This window comes from Lineus longissimus, chromosome 12 (genome assembly GCF_910592395.1).
Source record: "Lineus longissimus chromosome 12, tnLinLong1.2, whole genome shotgun sequence".
NCBI lineage: Eukaryota > Metazoa > Nemertea > Pilidiophora > Heteronemertea > Lineidae > Lineus > Lineus longissimus.
Window position 1 is genome coordinate 9630376 of NC_088319.1, and position 20175 is coordinate 9650550.

The following is a 20175-nucleotide window of genomic DNA, read 5'->3' on the forward strand; positions in this document are numbered from 1 at the left end:
AGGGGGATATTTACCAGGGGGATTTTTACTTGAGAATATTTACTGGCGGGATTTTTACGGGGATTTTTACCTACATTTGGCTGCTCTAACAGTAAAACCATTACCAACTCTTAATCTGTCCGGGTGCTAACTTTTTTGTCCGGTTGCTGCGCCTGGACAAAAACCATAGTGGAGAACTCTGCGGGCCACTGCGGCCGGAGTGTTGTAAAACATTGCCAATTCTTTAGGTCTCACAAGCCAGTGCGGAGAAAGTATCCAGCTGAACCAACGAGTAGTCCCAGGTCTGGGATGCGAAGCGTCTTCTGGAATCCTTCTGAGGTCAATCCTTTGTCCATAACCATGCACCAAGGGGAGATGTTTAAAGCACTTTCGATGGATTTTATTTGATAGTTGCCACTAAGTGGCACCACCTTTTGTACCACACGGGTCCTAGAAATGGTGTGAAATTGTTCCAAAATAGGCCTGATGTGTGTCAAGTTCGCCTATTCATAGATCGGTGAAATAATATTTATTTCTTCGTTAAGCAACAGCCATGTGATAGCCAGGGGAATACTATTCTTAAATCAAATAAAAAAAACATATGAGTGTTGCGGCTTTTCATTTATCAAATTTGACTTGAAGTGAAACGACAGGAATAGACTATCGCGAAGGTATTGTTGTATAATTGTGGGCGAGGTATTGTTATAACTGCCACACCCTACTCAATTTTAGGTTCGTAGAGACCTAGCGACGCATTTAAGAGCAATTTCGACGGATTTAATGCGAATACAGAAGGTGGCGCCCCCCGTAAACGGTCAAAAATTGGCAAAAAATGTTCTCAATGCGTTGCTGGAGACATAATGAAATTTTCTTCATTCACGTGAGAATGGTCACTGTAAGAATTATACAGGAAGAAATGTATAATATTTGGGTTTTTCCTTGATTGTCCGGCCCAATTGGCAATATTGCCATTTGGAATGGACAACAGAGCCAGGAGCCAATGCGACGCTTATGACTTATTCAAAGAAATAAATTGCCCGATTTAACATCCTGCAGAATCAGAGGAATCGGGCGTTTCCAGTGATATACGACAGAAATGGGTTGTCCTCATGCAATCACATTTGAAACGCATTTTAAAATGACCGGTCTTATTTACCCGACCGTCGGATCTACATTGAAGGAAATCGGTCTTGTTGACCCGACCGTCGGATCTCGAGTGAAGGAAATCGGTCCTTTGTACACGACGGTCGGGGCATGATACTGCCCCTAGCGGAGAGTTTGGCAACCAAACTACAACACCAGAACTTGGTCTGAGCATGGAGGTGTCTTGACTGAAGATTTTCTGCGCTATCGACCCGACTAATAATACCTCCATGGTCTGAGGTGTAGTAGGAGAAACGGTCCTCGAACAGAAGCAGGAGAAAGAAGGGATACTAGTATGTATGGCCCGCTTGACCTACATCCGCCGCCATTGTTTTCCCCCAATTTTCCGCTCACTAACCCTAGTGGCGGCTTCGGGAACGTTGGCCACCCGATGACGTCATCAACTGAGTCGTCGGGTCAATAGCATGAATAGCGCGGGGAATCTTGACTCGAGACACGACTGTCGACCAGCAAATACATTATATTGTAGTCGGGTCAATAGCGCAGAAAATCTTCAGTCAAGACACGACAGTCGGGCGAATAATAATTTTCTTTTAAAATAGATGTTAGGGGCACGTCATCATCACATACATTCGGGGAAAACTCCCTAATGAGACATTGAAGAGACGATTTTCAGTTGCGCGAGACTCTCAAAATGGCGGAACAGTAAGTGTCGATTTTCCGAATTTACTCCTCACTATTTTACTGTTTCCGTCTTTGGTGGGCCTTGTCATGTCTTTATATTGTACCAATCCGTACTTTGTATTAATATGTAAAGTCAAGGACTTAAGTGAGCCCCCCTTTAGGTCGGGGGAGCAACCCCGAACCCCCCTACGTACGAGCATATGTTAAGTGCAAGCTCTAACAACTACAGCTGTTACAGTGGGGGGGACTACCCCCAAACCCCCCTCCGTCGACATAGGTTTTAACCAGTGCGTTGGGGGGAAGCCCCCCCAAACCCCCCGGTGGACAGTCAACTAGCCCTTCTGTGTCATACTGCTGGGGGGGGGGGGGGGGGATGGATGTTATTCCAGTGCAATGGGGGGAGCCCCCAAACCCCCCGGCGGACAGTCAACTAGCCCTTCCATGTCATTTACCGCTGGGGGGGGGGCGATGGATGTTATCTGTACTTGTGATAGTTGTGCAAATAAAGAAGTGCCAGTGCCACAAAATGCCAAAAATAATTATTTGCGAAAGGTCGTGTTATGGAAAAAGTCTCTTTGTATGTTCTGAATGGTAATAATGATCAATTGAATTGGTTTACTGCTGTTAAAATTACTAAATATTGCAAGAAATTTGGGAAATTTGAAAGGAAGAATCGAAATCGTGTCTTCATTCGTGTGCGGACGCCACTGAAGCAGACGGCCGAAAGTAGTTTGTCTCTGTCCGCTAGGGTGCAGAATCTAGATGGTGTATATTGAGAGTTCGGCCAATTTGCCAACTGAGACTTGTTTCACGAATCTGCGAGAGTTTTGACAATAATTTTTTCTCGCTAATTTGCACGCGCAGTGGGCAGTGAAGTGCATGTTAGATGGCACGAAAAGCGTATTTGCATTATTTGGATCATATTGTATTGTTGATTTAGTGTGATTTCGAGAAAACACTGAAGAAACACGTCTTGGCAACAGTTACCAGGCGAGCGCGCGCGTGTGTGTGGAATAAACTATATGTCACGTGACCTCGGCAAAATTGAAATAAAACGTCGGCATTTTTGTGAGTAATGCGTGATTTAGGCGGCAGTTTTTCTAATTAGAATACAAATAAATGTTTCCTGGTTTTTTTAGGCATGTGTCGGGGGGAAAGGCTCCCCCCAACCCCCCCCCCCCCCCCCCCCCGGTGGACAGTCAACTAGCCCTTCTGTGTCATACTGCTGGAGGGGGGGGGGGGTGCGATGGGACCATCCATATAGTAATTATAGTTCCTTCCGACACATTTTTGTTTTGGTAATGAAATACATTGTGATTGTCCTTATTCACGGGAATCGGGCGTTTCCAGTGATATACGACACTTAAATGGATTGTCCTCATGCATTCACTTTGGAAACGCATTTTAAAATAGATGTTACGTCCTGTTAATGGGGCACGTCATCATCGCGTACATTTGGGAAAACTCCCTAACGAGACCGGAGCAGACGGCTGAAAGTAGTTTATTTATTGGCCGCTAGGGTTCAGAATGTCGCTCACCCGAATTTTTCACGCAACTTTTGCTAAATAGAGCTAGTTCTAGTTTGTAATTCATTTTGATACTTCAGATTTGGGTAGTAGACTAAAATAACTTAGTCGTCAGTGTGGTTTTAAGCAGGAAAAACGTATTTGTTTTTCTTAAAGTGCCCTTTTTGGACGGGTGTGTGCGATTGTTTTGTTTATGTCACGTGACCTCGACCATGTCGACACAAAATTGAAATAAACCACCCTTTTCTGTCATTATTTAGGACGGATATTTCTCTAATAAAAATATTAATATAATTGGCCAATTTCTTAGGCATATGATGTAGCGAATTCCCATGAAGATTTAAATTAATTTTAATTTAATTTAACTTAATTTCAACCAATGGGATAGCAACCACCACCGGAAGATCGCGGAGAAATCGGTAAACTAAACGGAGTTAATTCAGAAAAATACCAAAAAAATTTGTTTGTAGGATATACAATAGTTACTCTCTTTATTTCTAATAATTCATTTACATTATGTACTCCCGCACACACGTGTATCTTAAGAGCCCCTCCTAAGAGGGGGGCTTATGAATGACATCTTATTAGACTTACTGTAATAAAAGTGCTGAAACCACCGGCCCCTAAAGCCTAGTTAGCGGGATTATTGGGCTAAACAATGGGATAAGTTAGGAAGTGAATTTTTTGTACAGCATTGTATACCTCGATCTGCTTGTAAACAAACCCTTGCCTTGGATTGCAGTAGGCCTCATACATGTTCAGAGTTCTTATACCTATGCGTATACTAAAGGATGAATCTTTACCGTCTTGACTCGCGAATTGTGAAATTTGAGCGACAACAGGCAGACCGTGCATGCATAAATTCAAAAAACTATTCTATACCGAGCTACTTTCCTTCAAGTTGTTCTATGATATATATAATATCTTGCTGATTCATGATGACACAGCAATTTTCCCATTCATCGATGTGATCTCACTTTCACTGGGCCTTGTGGTTCCTGTCGCTTACGACCAACTTCGAATCATTAAACAACTGATGCTCCTAGTAGTAGTATCTTGTATGAGACAAGACCACAATTGATTTTTAAGCCTTTTAGCAGTTAAATTGTCAATGTTTGACCGCGACGCATCAAATAATGCGTGCGGTTGTGAATCTGAAATTTAGACTATGTTATTCCGGACAGTCGGGCAAGTAAATGGTGAAAAATAAACTGGTGATTGACCACGGAAATTTTTTGATAATCGACAAATTAGACAGACTTTGATATTTCCACTCTTTTCAGCCAACTGGCAGAAAAAACTCAAAACACGCCCCCTATTACCCAATTAGCAAAATTCGAAATTAATTTTTTCATCAAATAATTTCTTTATATCTGTAGACTTGCCACAACAAATATTTTTTCAATACCTCTCCAAATATGTACTTGAGAGTTAAAAACATGCACTCGTCTAATTGATAGGCCTCGACCATCCAACCTATGAATATTCATTAGTGGTCTTGTCTCGTATTGAACGATGATGACCATGTGGTTTTAACTGAAATACATAAAGTTTGAGGAACAAAAGACAAACATGTATAACCCTGAACATGGAATGAAGATGGGACACGGACCGTCAGGTGCTGCCACCTGAGCTAAGGATTTCGAACTACTTCAACTCCAGAGCTGAAACTTGGGCATGACCTGTAGCCCAAAACACCCTGACAAAGCATGAACTGGGATAGTGGGAGCTATAATGATGGCTCAACACAACTGAAGCTTACTTAACCAGGATTACGGTGAATCCACAACGCATAGGTCACTTAAAACCTCGATAAAAATGTGCCACACACAGCACAGAGGAACGTGTACATATTACGTCACACCGGCGAGCAGCATTCAGAACTAGTCGACATTGCTGGAGTAAATTCTGACCTAGAATCACTACGAACGTGGATTCCAGACAGGCTCGCTTACATTACGCTTTTCCCCCAAGACCTTCAAAGTAGTTCACATAGCTTCTTATTTGCAACCAGGGGGGTAAATTGTGGCACTCAACAAAAATTGACTTGATTTCAGAACAATCATGGCATCTTGCGCGCGACGTCACGTGGGGATGCTGGATATACTTGGGAAATCCCCCAGAACACAAAAGCGACACGACAATCATGTCAATTGGAAAATTGCTGTGTCATCATCCTCAAGACAGACAACATTCAACAATTCTATATGGAGGATCCCTGATATTGATAGTCCATATGCCACAAAATTACTCTGAACAATAGGTATCTAGGGCATAGATGCCAGACATTGGCTCTGGTCAAAGCCTTTTTGGCTCACCGTGGGTGAATACATACAATACTGATGTGTCCGTTGTCGTCTGTATCCTGTTTCAAAAACAGTGGCTCGTTTCTTAACCCCTAGAGTTACGAACTTGAAACTTTGTACACAGGACCCCCAGGTCAGGTGACCTCTAGTCTAACACTGAATTTGGTCTGATCTGATTCTTGACTTGGCCATCAGGGAGCCATATGTTGAAACCTAAAAAGTGTGATATCTCTCTTATAAGGTGGCACTAACTGTGGGGACGGGGTCGTTTTGCCCCCCCCCCCCCCCGAGAAATGTAGTTCTTAAGACGCAGGCTGTTTCCATGTTCATGAATGGGTCCAACCTGTTCCAATTTTTATTTACTTTGATGCCCTCGTCTTAGTTTCCATGTGCAGAGGGATCTTTGCAGACCTTCTGTTGAAAAATACCTAGGTGAGCAAATATTTACTCGCCTAACTTTTATTTTCATAGCCTAATCGAGTAATTCTTGAAAGTCGCTGTTTGCGACTTCTACCCGGCGGCGATGATTGATAATAATGAGAATCACAGATTCCCATGCTAGGAGCGATTCCATTGGTTGGCCTTTCGAGTGACCCCCGACATTGACCAATGGCGTGCACTGTTACAGTCTATGATGTAGTTACAATAATATGCCTGTCGGCGGCGCTGCAGTCGGGATATCCAGGTGCGCGAATTTTAAAACTTTTTGAAGAGCTAGGCGCGCAATTCCATGCGCGGCCAAAATGACAATTTTGCCGCGCAAAGGCGTGCAAGCGCAAATGCGCGCCTTTCAACAGAATGTCTGTCTTTGGCGATTTTATGAGCCTAGAATCTGTGCCATTTGAAGCGGGTCTCAATCCCCAGTTTGGCCTCAATATGTAACATACCTTCCATCTGCCACGCGAGGTTGGGCGTAGTTGTGCGAGTGTCAATTATGCTCACCCAAATTCTAGGCCATATGGCAAAAAAATAGCTGAGATGACCCCATGTGTTCACATCAAATAAAGAAACTAGATGCATTTGGCTATCTGCCGGTGGTAATGCTAATGGCATTCCAAAATCATTCATTTTGAACCTATTGAGGCCAGTTTGAAGATCGCACACATCATGCCATTTCTTGTTCAATTATTTACCATTTTCAGGATCCAAGTGGTGTCAAAGGTGGCGCCACCTATCGGTGAACTTATGAATTACACGTAAATGCAATGAAAATGCTGTAGACTTCTTCTCTGGATTCAGACGAACCCAGAAATGTATAGATTATGGTGCCTGTGATGCAAGCAACGATACATCATATGTCACACCGACTTTGGTTTGACCTATATGCTATACACGTAGCATGTTTCTTAACCAAGATGAATTCCTAACCACCAAATATTATATCAAAAATTCAAATGAGCCCATGAACTGTGCTTTATGACCATCATTTTTTGGCACTTGCAATTCCATTGAGTGTGTTCAATAGTCATGACAAATGCACATGTCCCTAATGTAGGTCACCCTTTCATGATGCGTAAACCTTACCTCAATCAATGGTCTCTCTTTGGCTAAAGCATACATACATGTAGTAACACTAACAGAGAGCAGTGCATGGAAATTTGTTGATTCTGGTCATGCACAAGTTTTGTATGATCTGATCAGAAGGTCATGTGGGTTTACCGGTACTTCTTTTCAATTTCTTGTATTGTTCAGAGGTCAGGGTTCGCTCTGCACTTGAAGGAGATTTTCTCCAGGGAGTATTCCTCCTCCAGTCCAAAGCGGGATGAGCATTTTAGCGTGCCACTATGGTTAGGCGCCAATTGGGTTTATTGGCTTTGTGACTTCGTCCAGAAGTAGAGTCCACGCAAGCTGCATTGTACTCACGAGTCATGTTTCTGACTTGGTTGGGTCTTTAACCTGGCAGTATCAAAACCGCATACCGCATACCACATACCCACATACCCACATACCCATATACCCACATGCGAATTTTTCCAGGTGGGGCAATCCAATGACGGTTGAAGCTTTTTCTTCACAACTATTGTTATAGGAAATCTGTGAATCTTTCGACCTTAGAGGGCGCCACCGCCAGTAACTTATGTTAAAGGGGAAATTTGTCGATATTTCCACCGGATGTGGTACTCTGCCAAATGGGAATATCTGTCGATACAAAGGGGGATATGGTGATATTTAAATCCTAGAGGGCTCCACCGTCACTTTCTAGTGTTAAAGGGAAATCTGTCGATATTTCAATCTTAAATCATACCATTGACATTTCTATTGATGACACATTATCCTGCGGAATAATTATTCTTGGCTGAGAGGGTCGTTATTGGATTGCCCCACCTGGAAAAAATTGGCATGTGGGTATGTGGTATGTGGTTTTAGATACTGCCCTTTAACCTGCCCTGGCGTAGACACCAGATACACCGGTTGTTCAAAAGCACAAAGTCACTTTATCCTTTACAGTTACGTTTAGTATCCTTATGGACGTTCAGTTAATCCCATTTAAATTCTCATGTTCAGACTCTACAGCGTAGTTAAAGAACAACTCAGATGCAAGAAACCTTGTTTTTGTCTCATTCGAACGACTGTGAAGAGCCAAGAAATTTAGTTCCTTGATAGCCACACTGGTTCATCCAGAAATACAATCCTGGGTTCTCCCCGGGATCGAAGCCGGGCCCTATTGCCTGGTAGCCAGCAGTGTTACCACCAGGCTATGAGGTTCCTTAAAATTTCCTGTGTGAAAATTGTGACTTTGCGCAAGTCATTTTAAAACTCAAAGTTCATTTAAAGTGCGAATATATTGATAAATGTATTGAAGAAGGCCGAATGTTTTAACTGATATTATATAACTTGATACATTTTATTGATTGTAGCAACTGTTCCAGTTGTTTTTTCACTAGGCACATCGCTCTTAAGTGTCATGGACTGGAGATTAATTGACGATTCGGGAGTGCTAGCAACGATTGGTTGCAAAAGTTTGGCTCGAGTCATGGAGTAGGTTAGGCCTATTGCAGTGTATAGAGGACTACTTAGATTAAATCAGAGCGATGAGGAAATATTAGTTCTTTTTGGGGAACCGAAACATGTAAACCATTTCTAGGCATGCTCTAGTGTGGTTGCCTTCTCCCAGATTGTCCCCTAGATCTGAGTGAAGCCACACAGAAATATCAACACCAAGGAATTTGAGCCTGATAGATCTGGCCAAATGAAAAAACCTACACCCCCAGACCCTGCACCCGCAGGCTGTTCCAAATATTGCATGAATAAACCAATAGCCCCCTGGTGAAAAACAACTACAGAGAGGGGCCAAATATGGATCAGTAAAATCCATTACACAAACCAATGTCATGGCCGATTCAAATGAAAATATCTCACAAAACCGGCCAAGTTCGGCGTGGTAGCCTAGAATTGATGAAGCACACGACTGATGATTTTTTATGGTCACATTGCTACAGATTGCATGTTCAAAGGCAAAAAGTGATGGGAAGTCTGCCTGAATCACACCGCTTCTGCCATGAGATAATATCATACTATGATAGCACATTTGTGAATCTAGGCTTGGAATGTTGAGACATTGTTGACGATGATACCGAACTACTTCATTTGCCAGTGTTCATTTGTCTGTAATAAAGGAAAAAAATGTAATGTGGGCATTTTAGGCTACCAGAAGGAAAGTGATATGATGTTATAAATGATGTCGTTATAATACAAGATGTCGCAAGCAACGCACTGGTGTATATGTTTAACATTGACTTTATTTCGTCATGGAACTCAATGCTTGGAATGGTTTCTCTGGTTCACCCAGTCCTGCTCAGTTGCAAGTTCTGCATGGTCATGGATGTTTTTCGATGTGATGCTGTATTTCTGAAGCAGGGAAATATCTTCATTTTAAATTGCTCTTTTGTCTGTTTGCGGCATAGATAAATCGAACTGTGGTCTCTGCAGTTTCAAAGCCAAAGACAATCACTCGGGTGTTGTCTGATACCTCAGAAATCTACTCAGTGGTCTTGTGTATAAGTCTTCCCAAACAATGGAGGTAGGTGAACCTCGAAGAAGCCTTTCCCCTAAATGCCTAATCATGAATTTACTGAGCAACTGACTTCGAATTGCACGATGCTTATTTTTCCAGGGCAGATATCGCTTTGATTGGCATGGCCGTCATGGGCCAAAACATCATTCTCAACATGAATGACCATGACTACAAGGTAAGCCCTTGATAGAATATTTTCTTGAGCAGTTTGTAACCTTTGTAGTTAAATAATTTTTCAGTTGGCAGGCGACAAGGCTTAATCCGTCCTTTCCCAAGGACCTAGTACTGGCAGTTTTCTGAAGGGGTTGCCTCTGGTGAACATGAGGATATGACGGAAAGGAACAAACTCCCTACTTGGTCCACACATGTTCAAGACATGTTTCTTGAAGAATTGTCAACATCTTGATGGAACACCCGACTTCATCCAGACAGATGGTATTCACAGTGCTTGCTAGCTAACTCTGTCGATATCAATGATCTTTCCTCAACACGCCCGGTGTGTTAATGTCCAGGATATAAGAGGTGCCTTTTGTGGGTAATGTTAGTTATGTCTGATTCAAGGTGTGCGCATTCAACCGAACCGTATCAAAAGTGGATGATTTCCTGGCTAATGAAGCTAAGGGTACGAAAATCATTGGAGCTCATTCCATGGAGGAAATGGTGAAGAAGTTGAAGAAGCCAAGGAAGGTGATGCTACTTGTGAAGGCCGGGGCTGCGGTGGATGCATTTATTGACAAACTGGTAGGTAGACATTTGGTAGAGATCATTTTGTTCAGCTATACCAAAAACTCCTTTGAGGAGCCTCATATTCTAGTGGTTTTAAACACTGCTGGCTGCCACACAATAGGACCCGGGTCTGGTCCTGGAGAGAACCCAGGATTGTCTGTCAGGATGAACCACTGTGTCTAGGGTGGCTTTCAAGGAACTGAAATTCCTGGCTCTTCACAACACAATGAATGAATATTCGAGGGTTTGTTGGATGGGACTGAGAGCTGTTGACCTTGTACCCGAGTGTCTATGCCTGGGCAAGTAAAATATCCCACATAGTCATTGGTGGACAGTAACCTTTAGTGGACTCCATACACCCAACAAAAATCGGTGTCTTCCCATCTCGCCCCTTCCCAATTTGCCCCTTAGTTATTCCCATTTTGCCCCTTTTCTATTTCTCCAATTCCCATATCGCCCCTTCCCAATTCGCCCCATTGCCAGTTCGCCCCTTTCTGGTGTCGTCCCTTTCCCGTGTCACCCTTTCCCGTGTCGCCCCTTTCCCGTGTCACCCTTTCCCGTGTCACCCTTTCCCATGTCTCCCCTTTCCCAATCCACCCCTTTCTCTCTACGCCCCTTCCCATTTCACCCCTTCCCACTTTGCCCCTTCCCATTTTGCCCCTTTCCCATTCTGTGTGGGCCAGGGCTCTGGAGAGTTCATTTACGCATTTCCAATAGTGTTTTTTGCCGTGCAGTTTATCAAAACGGAATTTGTATTGCTGGTCTACAGCCAGGCTTTGTTTGAAAGAATTTTATTGCATTCTCCATCATGCCTTGTGACTTTGTTTGCCAGTTCACCGATTCCGATATGGCAAATTCCAGCGGGGCGAATCGAAAAGGGGCAAAATGGGAAAGGGACGAATTGGGAATAGATTGGGAGCGAAATGCGAAGGGGCAAAGTGAGAAGGGGCGAAATGTGAATATATAAATGAATAAATAATCCGCTACCGTGTTACCATGCCCATTGTTGTTTTTGGCCAAACTGTCTCCTGTTGGTGACAGAATTAGTACCTGCAGAAGGGCTTTCCAAATATTAGTCATGTCAATCCATTATTCAAACGTAGTATCTGTCTTTTTCAGGTCCCCCTGTTGGAAGCTGGTGATATCATCATTGATGGCGGGAACTCTGAATACACAGACACCAATGTAAGTTCCTAACACTTTCAGTGGGTACCCATGAGATAGTGGTGGTTAGAAATCAGCCGCAAGGGGCTGATTTAGAATTTTGAAACATGGGAGTTGGATAGTAGTGTCCTTTCAATCAGAGATGGGATTTCAATGTAATGAAAGATTTTCATTATATATTTTATTCACACTCTCGGCAGGCTATGACTCACTGATCCAAGGAAGCCCAGTCAAAAAAACGTCTATGACAACTTGCTGGCCTTGCCTTCACTTTCAGTCTTCGATCTAAAAGAACAGAAGCGGTGTGTGCACATCTCAACCCTCTCACGATTACTCATGGATTTAACACGGCACAATGGGAGGCTGGAGATAAAAAAAATTAGGCCTAAATCTGAGGCGCTTGGAAATTGAAGTTCCACCTGACTGACTCGATTTCAGCATAGGGACCCAACAGTGCCATGTTAATTTCAATTGGGTCACACAAAACAATTAATGATTTCTGACAAGACCTACTGATAACTTTCTCTTTTCCATCGACTCCAACACAGCACGAGCAACTTGATTGCGCTGTCTGTATCTTGATAAAAAAATCAATACCGCTGGCACAAGAATGAGACCCTGTGTATGATACATGCAAAATTTTAATAAAGCTATGTTAGAATCTATAGTATTAGTACCGCTGTGTTTGTCGTCCGTCGTCGTCGTCTGTATCCTGTTTTAAAAACAGTGGCACGTTTCTTAACCGCTAAAGTTATGAACTTGAAACTTTGTACACCAGACCCCCCCCCCCCCCCCCCCCCCAGGTCAGGTGACCTCTGACACTAAATTTCTGTCTGATCTGGTTCTTGACTTGGCCACCAGGGGGCCAAAAGTGGAAACCTAAAAAGTGTGATATCTCTCTTATGAGTGACCTGTTTCGATAATTTTTTTATGACAGGTTCTCTTAGGAAGAATACATCACATAGCATACCGGTTTTTGATTTGACCTAATTTTTAAGGTCACAGAGGTCAAATGGCGTAAATTGGCCGTTTGAGTGTAACTATGTTACGTTTCCTAACCACATTTTCCACGAAAGTTATGAACTTGAAATTTGGTACAGACGACTCTCAAGGCCATGTTGCCTCAGACATCAAATTTCGGTCCGATCTGATTCTGGACTTGGCCACTTGGGGTCCAAAACTAAAAATTATTAGTGACTTGTTTTCGATGATATTTTTATGGTAGGTCCTCCAAGCAAGGATACATCACATGTCATACTGACTTTGATTTTACGTATATACTATACATGTAGCCTGTTTATCAACCAGAATGGGCTCCTAACCACCAAATACCTATACGGTGAGCACACTGGCCAATGGCCTGTTCATTAAAACACTTTTTCAGAGACGTTGCAGGGACTTGAAGGCAAAGGGTCTCCATTATGTTGGATCAGGTGTGAGTGGTGGTGAGGAGGGTGCCAGGTATGGCGCCAGCCTGTTGCCGGGCGGTGCACCGGAGGCGTGGTAAGTGATGGATCAGGTGCAAGTGGTGGTGAGGAGGGTGCCAGGTATGGCCCCAACCTGATGCCGGTCGGTGTACCTGAGGCATGGTCTGTGATGGATCAGGTGTAAGTGGTGGTGAGGAGGGTGCCAGTTATGGTCCCAGCCTGATGGCGGGCAGTGTACCTGAGGCATGGTCTGTGATGGATCAGGTGTGAGTGGTGGTGAGGAGGATACCAGGTGTGGCCCCAGCTCGATGCCGGGCAGTGTACCTGAGGCATGGTCTGTGATGGATCAGGTGTGAGTGGTGGTGAGGAGGATACCAGGTGTGGCCCCAGCCTGATGCCGGGCGGTGCACCGGAGGCATGGTCTGTGATGGATCAGGTGTGAGTGGTGGTGAGGAGGATCCCAGGTGTGGCCCCAGCCTGATGCCGTTCGGTGTACCTGAGGCATGGTCTGTGATGGATCAGGTCTGAGTGGTGGTGAGGAGGATACCAGGTATGGCCCCGGCCTGATGCTAGTCGGTGTACCTGAGGCATGGTCTGTGATGGATCAGGTGGGAGTGGTGGTGAGGAGGATACCAGGTATGGCCCCAGCCTGATGCCGGTCGGTGTACCTGAGGCATGGTCTGTGATGGATCAGGTGTGAGTGGTGGTGAGGAGGATACCAGGTGTGGCCCCAGCCTGATGCCGGTCGGTGTATCTGAGGCATGGTCTGTGATGGATCAGGTGTGAGTGGTGGTGAGGAGGATACCAGCTGTGGCCCCAGCCTGATGCCAGTCGGTGTACCTGAGGCATGGTCTGTGATGGATCAGGTGTGAGTGGTGGTGGGAGGTGAGGAGGATACCAGGTGGGGCCCCAGCCTGATGCCGGTCGGTATACCTGAGGCATGGTCTGTAATGGATCAGGTGTGAGTGGTGGTGAGGAGTGTACCAGGTGTGGCCCCAGCCTGATGTCGGGCGGTGTACCTGAGGCATGGTCGGTGATGGATCAGGTGTGAGTGGTGGTGAGGAGGGTACCAGGTGTGGCCCTAGCCTAATGCCGGGCAGTGCACTGGGGGCATGGTCTGTAATGGATCAGGTGTGAGTGGTAGTGAGGAGGGTACCAGGTGTGGCCCTAGCCTGATGCCGGGCAGTGCACTGGGGGCATGGTCTGTAATGGATCAGGTGTGAGTGGTAGTGAGGAGGGTGCCAGGTATGCCCTAAGCCTGATGCCAGGCAGTGCATCATCAGAGCCATGGTAAGTGATGGATCAGGAGCTATACAAATGGTTTTATCTTCAAGGTGCTGCAAACGTATTGTGTAAGTGGTTGTAAGGAGGGTACCAGGTATGGCCCCAGCCTGATGCAGGCCGTCAACATTAGGCATGGTAAGTGATAGCTCAGGTGTAAATGGTGGCGAGAGGGGTGCAAAGTATGGGCCTAGCCTGATGCCGGGCGGTGCACCGGAGGCATGGTAAGTGATGAGATTGAACGTCATCTCTGGTCAGTTCCTAAAATAGATTGTGACTCAAGGTAGGGACGTACCTTGGTCAGAAATGTACCATAAACAACTGTAATCACATCGCATTGGCCTTGACATTAAAACATTTTAACAACTAAAGAAATACATGTTATTAAGTTTTTGATTTGCAGGAGCTTAATTTACTTTCCATCCTTATGTCGTTTGGGCTACATCGACATCAACTTAAGACGACCACTGACCTGAATACACTATTTGAATTTCACAGCGAAGGAGAGACATTTTTCTGCCCTTTAAAAAAATTGTGGTATTTTTGCTTCAGGCCCCATCTAAAGCCAATCTTCCAATCCATTGCCGCTAAAATCGGCAAAGAACCATGCTGTGATTGGGTTGGCGACGAAGGGGCAGGACATTTCGTCAAGATGGTCCACAACGGTATCGAGTATGGCGACATGCAGCTGATCTGTGAGGCATATCACTTGATGCGTGAAACGCTTGAAATGACGCCTCCCGAGATGGGTAAAGTGAGTTACTTTTTCATATCTGACTTTATGCAGGACACTATTTAATTCGCTCTCAATTACAAACAATTTCTGCCACAAATCAATAGACACATGTTTTCAGTGAGTATGAGATGCAAGAACTGTTAAACAATTCAATGAACACTTAGATATTGGACACTTCGTGAATTCTGTCGACAAAACTACCCAAAACTATGGCAAATCCTTGCAGTCACTTTGAAATAGGGTCCATTGAACTGTTCTGAAATAATGTGCAATGTAGGAGTCTAAAGGAATTAAATAGATTTTATATCATAAACACACAGTGATTGCAATTTTTAATGCACCACAAGAAACAAATAGTGCACAGTCTGTAGGATTGAAATAATTATGTTTATTTTACAATTTACCCGATTATTTCCAGGTGTTTGAGGCATGGAACAAAACAGAGTTGGACTCCTTCCTTATTGAGATGTCTGCTTTAATTGTGCAATACAAAGATGACAAGGGTGAATACTTGGTGGAAAAGATACGCGACTCCGCTGGACAGGTGAGCGCAATTTGGATTGACTCAAAGCATTGTTTTGTTGTGATTGTTCAGCTCTGTTTACGTTTGTTGAAAAAAGCATTGCGTTTATTGATTGTATCGTCTTTGAATAATAACGTGCTTACCATATTGATCATTTTATTGTCACCATGCCCAAACTTAACCCTTTAACTGCCGAATATTTTAACTTATTTTCGTAACAAACTAGCTTAAACAGATCCTCGAAGCTGCCATAGAAACGAAATACGAAATACGAAATGTTATTGCGCTCTAACCGCGATGTGCGCGGGTATATAGAGGGGCAAAATTTTACAAAAGTATATAAGTGTTGCATTTTTTGATTACAGTATGAACACAAGATGACATTTATGTAGTGGATGGAAAAAAATATGTATGAAAATATAAAAACAACATAAACGAAAACTACTTCTAATAACTACGGAATGTCAGGAAGGAGGGCATATTCCTTCAGGCCTTTCTGTATTACTTTGGCTAATCTTATAATGTGGCCTTTATTTTTAGAGTTAAATAATTTTGACATGTTTCTTGGATGTTGTAAAAATTTTGGGGGAATAAGCTCTCTCCGTAGATGATCTATCGCAGGACATTATTCGAAAATGAAATGAAATTCATTTCCAGTTCTTGTGAGATTACATGTTGTGCAAAACTTTTCACGTATTGGAGTTGTAATATTTTTCCGGGAGTTGATTGGTAGGTAACTTGTATGACCAAGTTCTAAAGTCTACAAAAGTGGTACATAAATGTTCTGGTAGAACATGAAAGTGTCCTTATTGTTGATCATTGCTGCCCAGTCTTGAACAAATTGGTCTGACAAGGTAGTTTTAATTCTCGTACTTATCATTTCAAACTTCCCTTGGTTGTCTGCTGCCTGGTTTAACCAAATATAATTCATACCACACTCTTCAAAAATACTTCTAACAAATACTAACCAAGGAGAGCTGTATCTCCCTACCTGGTCTAAATGAACCACAATTCTATATAAAATATAAGATAGTTTGCTCTTTTTACCCTTTACACTCTTATTCCAGAAATTGACCATTCTCAGTTTTGCTAACATCTTTAAAGGGAAACAACCCAACTCACCATATCACACTGTGTTATGTTTGTATTTGCTTGTACAGGTAATTAATTTACAAAACCTTGTCTGAACTTTCTCAAAAATAACAAAAGATTCGAACCCACATACCTCAGGTCAGCAGTGCTCAGATCCATATAATAAAATTTGTGCAACACATGCGTCAAAAAGGTTTAACATGATATCAAATGGTAGATCTAACCTTCTACCTTTTTGGCTCACCGCAGGGGAGTCTATCCAACACTGCTGTGTCCGTCCGCCGTTGTCGCCGTTTCCGTCGTATCCTGCTTCAAAACAGCGGCACGTTTCTTAACCGCTAGGGCTATGAACTTGAAACTTTTTACACAGGACCCTCCAGGTCAGGTGACCACTGGCAATGACTTTCGGTCCGATCTGATTCTTGACCAGGGGGCCAGAAGTGGAAACCTATAAAGTGTGATATCTCTCTTATGAATAACTCGTTTTCAATAATATTTTTATGGTAGGTTCTCCTAGCAAGGATACATCACATATCGTACCGGTTTTTGATTTAATCTAATTTTCAAGGTCACAGAGTTCAAGTGGTGTAAATTGGCCGTTTGAGTGTAACTATGGCACTTTTCTCAACCGCTAAAGCTATGAACTTTGAAATTTGGTACACCTGACTCCAACCGCTGACACTGAATTTTGGTCTGATCTGATTCTTTACTTGGCTATCAGGGGCCAAACCTAAAAAAGTGACTTGTTTTTGATGATGTCCTTATGGTAGGTACTCCCAGCAAGGATACATCACATATCCTACGGGTTTTTGATTTGAACTATTTTTCAAGGTCACAGAGGTTAAATGGTGTAAATTGGCCGTTATAGTGTAACTAAGGCACGTTTCTTAACTGCTGAAGCTATGGACTAGAAATTTGGCACACATGACTCCCTATGTCATTTTACTTCTGACACCGAATTTCAGTCCGATCTCATTCTTGACTTAGCCACCAGGGGGCCAGACGTGGAAACCTAAAAAGTGTGACGATAGATGAGTCACTCGTTTTTGATAAATTTTTTATGGTCGGTTCTCCTAGCAAGGATACATCACATATCATACGGGTTTTTGATTGGACCTAATTACAAGGTCACGTAGGTCAAATGGCGTAAATTGGTCGTTTGAGTGTAACTATGGCACGTTTCTTAACCCCTAAAGCTATGAACTTGAATTTTGTTACGCATGACTCCGTACCTTATGTAACCTCGGACACCGAAATTCGATCTGATCTGATTCTCGACTTGGTCACCAGAAGGCCAAAAGTAAAAAGGTAAAAAGTGCAATATCTTTCTTATTAGTGACTTGTTTTCAATGATATTTTATGGTAGGTACAAACAACGATATATCACATGTCATACCAACTTTGGTTTGACCTATATGTATACTAGCCTGTTTCGTTACCAGGATGAATTCCTAACCGCCTAATATCTCTACGGTGAGCACAATGGCCCTTGGCCGTTTCATTGTATAACTGCATACATCGCTCTTGCTGCCTTATCGGTGAGCCCTTTTTTGCCTTGGAAAAGTTACCGTTCCCTTAAAAAAACAATACCCCAGTAAAGGTATTCTTCGACACGTTCTAAGTAAGAATCTCCAGACTTGAAGATTGTTTACGCGAGCTTTAGATTTAGTGATGACCATAACCTTTGTTTTACCTTTTTTAACCTGAAGTTTGTTACTGATGCAATAGTCGTATAAGCTATATTTCTTCTTCACTATCGGTCATAAATACAGTGTCGTCGGCATATATCAAGATTAACAATTTCATGAAGACCTCAACTTCACCTGTTCTTGCATCCTTATCTAGCTGTTCAATGAGTTTCAAGCCAACCTTACCTCTCTCTTTGAAAAACGCATCCATATCGTATAGAAAAGTTGAGAAGAGTAGAGGCCACAAATTTTCTCCCTGTCTCACTCCAACATTCGAATTAAAATATCTCGAGTTGTTACCATTATGTAGCGAGGTCATTTTGTATTTGGGCCTAATTTTTTGTTACTGTGTACTTGTTCTGTGATCAGATTTAACTAAGCCTCAATCTGGTGTCACAAAATTCCAAGATGTCAACCATGACCATGTTTTTTCATTTTCTCCATTTAAATTCCATTTTATTCCAATTTTAAAGTGATGTACCTGGCTATGTCTTTCCCAATGACTCCAACTCAATAGTATTAAACCCCCCTGTTCAAAACACCCCTCGCGGTCAGCAATGCAGTCAGTCTGGGTCTTTAATGGCCAACTCGGCTCATACATGAAGGATTGGGGGTCTTTATCAAAGGTAACGGAAAAATAACATAAAAATCCTAAGCAAAAATGTGCATTTGTCATGACTATCGAACACTTTCTATGAAATTGCAAGTGCCAAAAAATGATGGTCATAAAGCAAGGTTCATGGGCTCATGTGAATTTTTAAAAAGGCACGTGAAATAAAAAAGTGATTTTTGGACCTTTTTAAAAATGTTTGTTCATAATGAAGGGATGGAAAAAGGTGTATCCAAATACAACAGATATATGACCAACTAAATATACCATATTCTGCTGAAAACCGACGCATTCAAATATCTTATTTTATCACTGTGATATTTTTTAAAAACGGTGGACATTTTCTTTCTGGTAGGACTATACCTATCCTGGGTGGAGAGAAGCAAGTAGGGTTAAGTGCCATGCCCAAGGACACAAATATGAAACAGTGTTGATCCGTCTGAGTATCGAACCTACGACCACCTCGTTATAAGCCTGGCGCTCTATCCACTCTGCCACTGAACCCCAAAGCTGGCAGTTAAAGGATTAAAGGACCATTGGCATGATTAAGGGCGATTTTACCCAGCTATCGGCTGCCCAGTCACCTCCTACTCTACATAAGTAGTTTCCATCAACAAATTGCACAAAAAAGGAAAAATTCAGTATCCGTGTTATGGTCAATGTTATATCCAATCCATGATAGCAGATCACGTGATGTAAATAAACACACGTGGTCCAAACTTTGCACTTTGCACTTCAATAACAAATACAGATATGGATTTTCCCGGGAATTTCAGGTCAGATTTTTCATACAGTCAGATTTTTCATGCAGTCAGATTTTTCATACAGTTCCCATCCCCTATGACTAAAGCTCCTAACTGCACATAATAGTAAAATGAATACCACCATTTTCACCCCCAGCTCCTAAGAAACCCTTTTCAAAACCGGGAAAAAACCCAAATCCGCATTTGTTGACCATTTTAACTGTGCACGTGCGTTTGTTTACAATTTCATTTCCCGAAATCTCAAAGAATCGCGGATTGGATATATCGCGCTTTTCCGACGTTGACTCCGATTTGACCGGGTAGTTGTAAAACAAGAAACACAGAAACGAAACAGAAACACAGAAACACAGAAACGAAACGCAGAAACCAGTCTTGTGGCGAATTCTGGTCCGCAGACTCCATCTTGTTGCCATGGTTGTGGCCGCGAACGCGGGTGTAACTAAAACTGGTATTCAGTCGGAATGGAAGGAGGAATGCTCATTTCCCAATACCCCTTTTAGCCTCATCAACGTGTGCGCAGATTGGCAGCATCCGGCCTTGATCGTGCCAA

The 20175-nt window shown here is 42.9% G+C and overlaps 1 protein-coding gene across 1 annotated transcript in view; it reads left to right on the plus strand.

Moving 5' to 3' along the window:
• Positions 1-1753: 1753 nt before the first annotated feature.
• The window catches only part of LOC135497369 (6-phosphogluconate dehydrogenase, decarboxylating-like), a 65991-nt gene continuing 47569 nt past the window's right edge, over positions 1754-20175 (plus strand). The window contains exons 1-7 of the mRNA XM_064787213.1: positions 1754-1788; positions 9714-9789; positions 10176-10355; positions 11460-11525; positions 12889-13007; positions 14765-14966; positions 15367-15492. Of these exons, the coding sequence (XP_064643283.1) occupies positions 1778-1788; positions 9714-9789; positions 10176-10355; positions 11460-11525; positions 12889-13007; positions 14765-14966; positions 15367-15492 (780 nt within the window). The 5' untranslated portion in view covers positions 1754-1777. The remainder of the gene's footprint in view (positions 1789-9713; positions 9790-10175; positions 10356-11459; positions 11526-12888; positions 13008-14764; positions 14967-15366; positions 15493-20175) is intronic.